General features: G+C 42.8%; 1 protein-coding gene across 1 annotated transcript; it reads right to left on the bottom strand.

Moving 5' to 3' along the window:
• Nucleotides 1-843: 843 nt before the first annotated feature.
• On the bottom strand, nucleotides 844-1,751 carry LOC141400627 (serine protease 1-like). Its single transcript, XM_073979921.1, has 2 exons — nucleotides 1,497-1,751; nucleotides 844-1,433 (listed from the first exon to the last, which is right to left on the bottom strand). Exons 1-2 carry the CDS (start codon nucleotides 1,742-1,744, stop codon nucleotides 869-871), a joined length of 813 nt encoding a protein of 270 aa, XP_073836022.1. The 5' UTR covers nucleotides 1,745-1,751; the 3' UTR covers nucleotides 844-868.
• Nucleotides 1,752-1,987: the final 236 nt, after the last annotated feature.

Genomic DNA, 1,987 nt, shown 5'->3' with positions numbered 1-1,987 from the left:
GGAGTGCTCGCGTTAAGCAATTGGGCTAGTTGAGTGGAATATGCTGTGGCTATCTGTTGTGTTTGCAGCCTATCGATTTCCAACTTCCGCGTTGTGTCTGTTCGTGCTTTATTTGCAACGTTTAGACGGGTACGTACCTTCGCTGCAACAAGGTAGTGGTCCGAATCAATGTTTGCGCCTCGGAACGATCGTACATCCAACACGCTGGATGAATGTCTTCCATCTATCACAACATGATCAATTTGATTACTTGTTCTTTGATCTGGAGACAGCTAGGTGCCCTTATGAATATCGAGATGATAAACGAAAACGAACAACATCCAGTAAAAATTTGTACAAATTTTGAGTAAACGAACACACATAATTTCTGTGACATACAGAACATCAAAACTAGGAAACCATAACGAACATTCGAAGTCATTCTGCTGTTTGAAAAGCATTGTGACCATAGCCAGCGGCACTGAAGACGACATCTTAAACCGACTTAAAGAGATATGAAGTGCGTATGCAATTTGGGAATGTGCTGCAAAATTTTCACTGAATGTATGATAGGCTTTTGATGGCGCATAGACATTTGGTGTAAATGACCCGACTTTAATGAAATTGTCATTCAAAACCTTCATTTACAGTCATCCTCCGTTTTCTTAAAATTCTTTATAAGCCCTTTTATTGTCCCCTTTCAGTCCTCCAAAACTTCTTTTGATACAACTTTATTCATGTTTTTGAGCCTTCCTTAAAATCGCCCTTGTTTAAAAAAAAACTAAAGTCGCTATCTCGCTTTTGGACAAACCTTATGAAATTTGAAGTTATTCGACATACACATGTTTTTTTAAAGCATTAGCCGTTTATTCAGTCATTTCAATTCCATTTAGTAGGCAATGCCAGTCTTTTCCTTGATCCAGTCCAAGTAGCTAGTGACACGGACGAAACCAGCAGGGGCACCAGATTGGCAACCGGCAGAGTGAACGAAAGAGGTAACACCAATCAAGGTATTAGAGTCGTACAAAGCCAATGGGCCACCAGAGTCACCACTGCAGGTGGAGGTACCCTTAGGAGTGGCAGTGCAAATGTTCTTGGAGGTGATGATCAAGCTACCGTAGGTGTCGGCGCAAACGCTGTTTTCAATAACTTCCATTTCGGCGTATTGCAATTTGGAGGAGACAGCGGTGGCGGAATCGGAAGTCAAGCCCCAGCCAGAAGCGATGGCCTTCTTACCGGCATAGGTGGAGTAGGAAGAGGCAATGGCGGGCAAATTGATCTTCTTAATGTAGGTGGTGAAGGTGACAGAGGGGATCTTGATCAAGGAGATGTCGTTTCTCAAGACAATGGAGTTGTAGCTGGCATGTTGACGGAATTCGCTGCTGGAGACGGTGTAGGTGACCTTGGGGCTGGTGCGGACAGTGGCGCCCAAGTAGACGGTGGCAGAGGAGGCACTATAATAAAACAAACAATTTATTATCTTCCTTGATTTTATGATCATCATATGTTTAACTTACCCGCTGGTGCAGTGAGCAGCAGTCAAAATCCAGTTGTTATCAATCAAAGAGCCGCCGCACCACCAGCCACCGCTGGAGCTGGAGAAGCTCAAACCAACTTGATAGGGGAATTGACCTTCAGCGGCATCCTTGCCATTGGTAATGCGACCCTCAAAAAGACGAGGTTCAATGAAGTTCTTCTCCTCAGGGAGAATAGTTCCAGCCGAAACGGCGGCAATAGCCAAGGCAAGTACAACGAACACTTTCATGATTTCTTCTAATCACGTAGACTGATGCTATTCACCGGCAAAAGCGGATATATTTATACCACCAAACAAATAAAATTCTTATCACAATCGTGGGAATTTTCGTACCCTTAAACGTCATAGTGAGTTTCTATTTCTCTTTTCTAGCAGCTTCGAATTTACAAATGAATTAATTGTGAACGAAAATATAGATAGGGTGTGTTTTTGGGACACGAACTTTGATTTTTGCGAAATTTGTTTATTTCA

The sequence above is a fragment of the Musca autumnalis genome, unplaced genomic scaffold (genome assembly GCF_047663935.1).
Source record: "Musca autumnalis isolate F117 unplaced genomic scaffold, ASM4766393v1 scaffold_4, whole genome shotgun sequence".
Taxonomy (NCBI): Eukaryota; Metazoa; Arthropoda; class Insecta; order Diptera; family Muscidae; genus Musca; species Musca autumnalis.
Note: the sequence above shows the minus strand (reverse complement) of the source record. Positions and strands in the feature narration are given on the sequence as shown.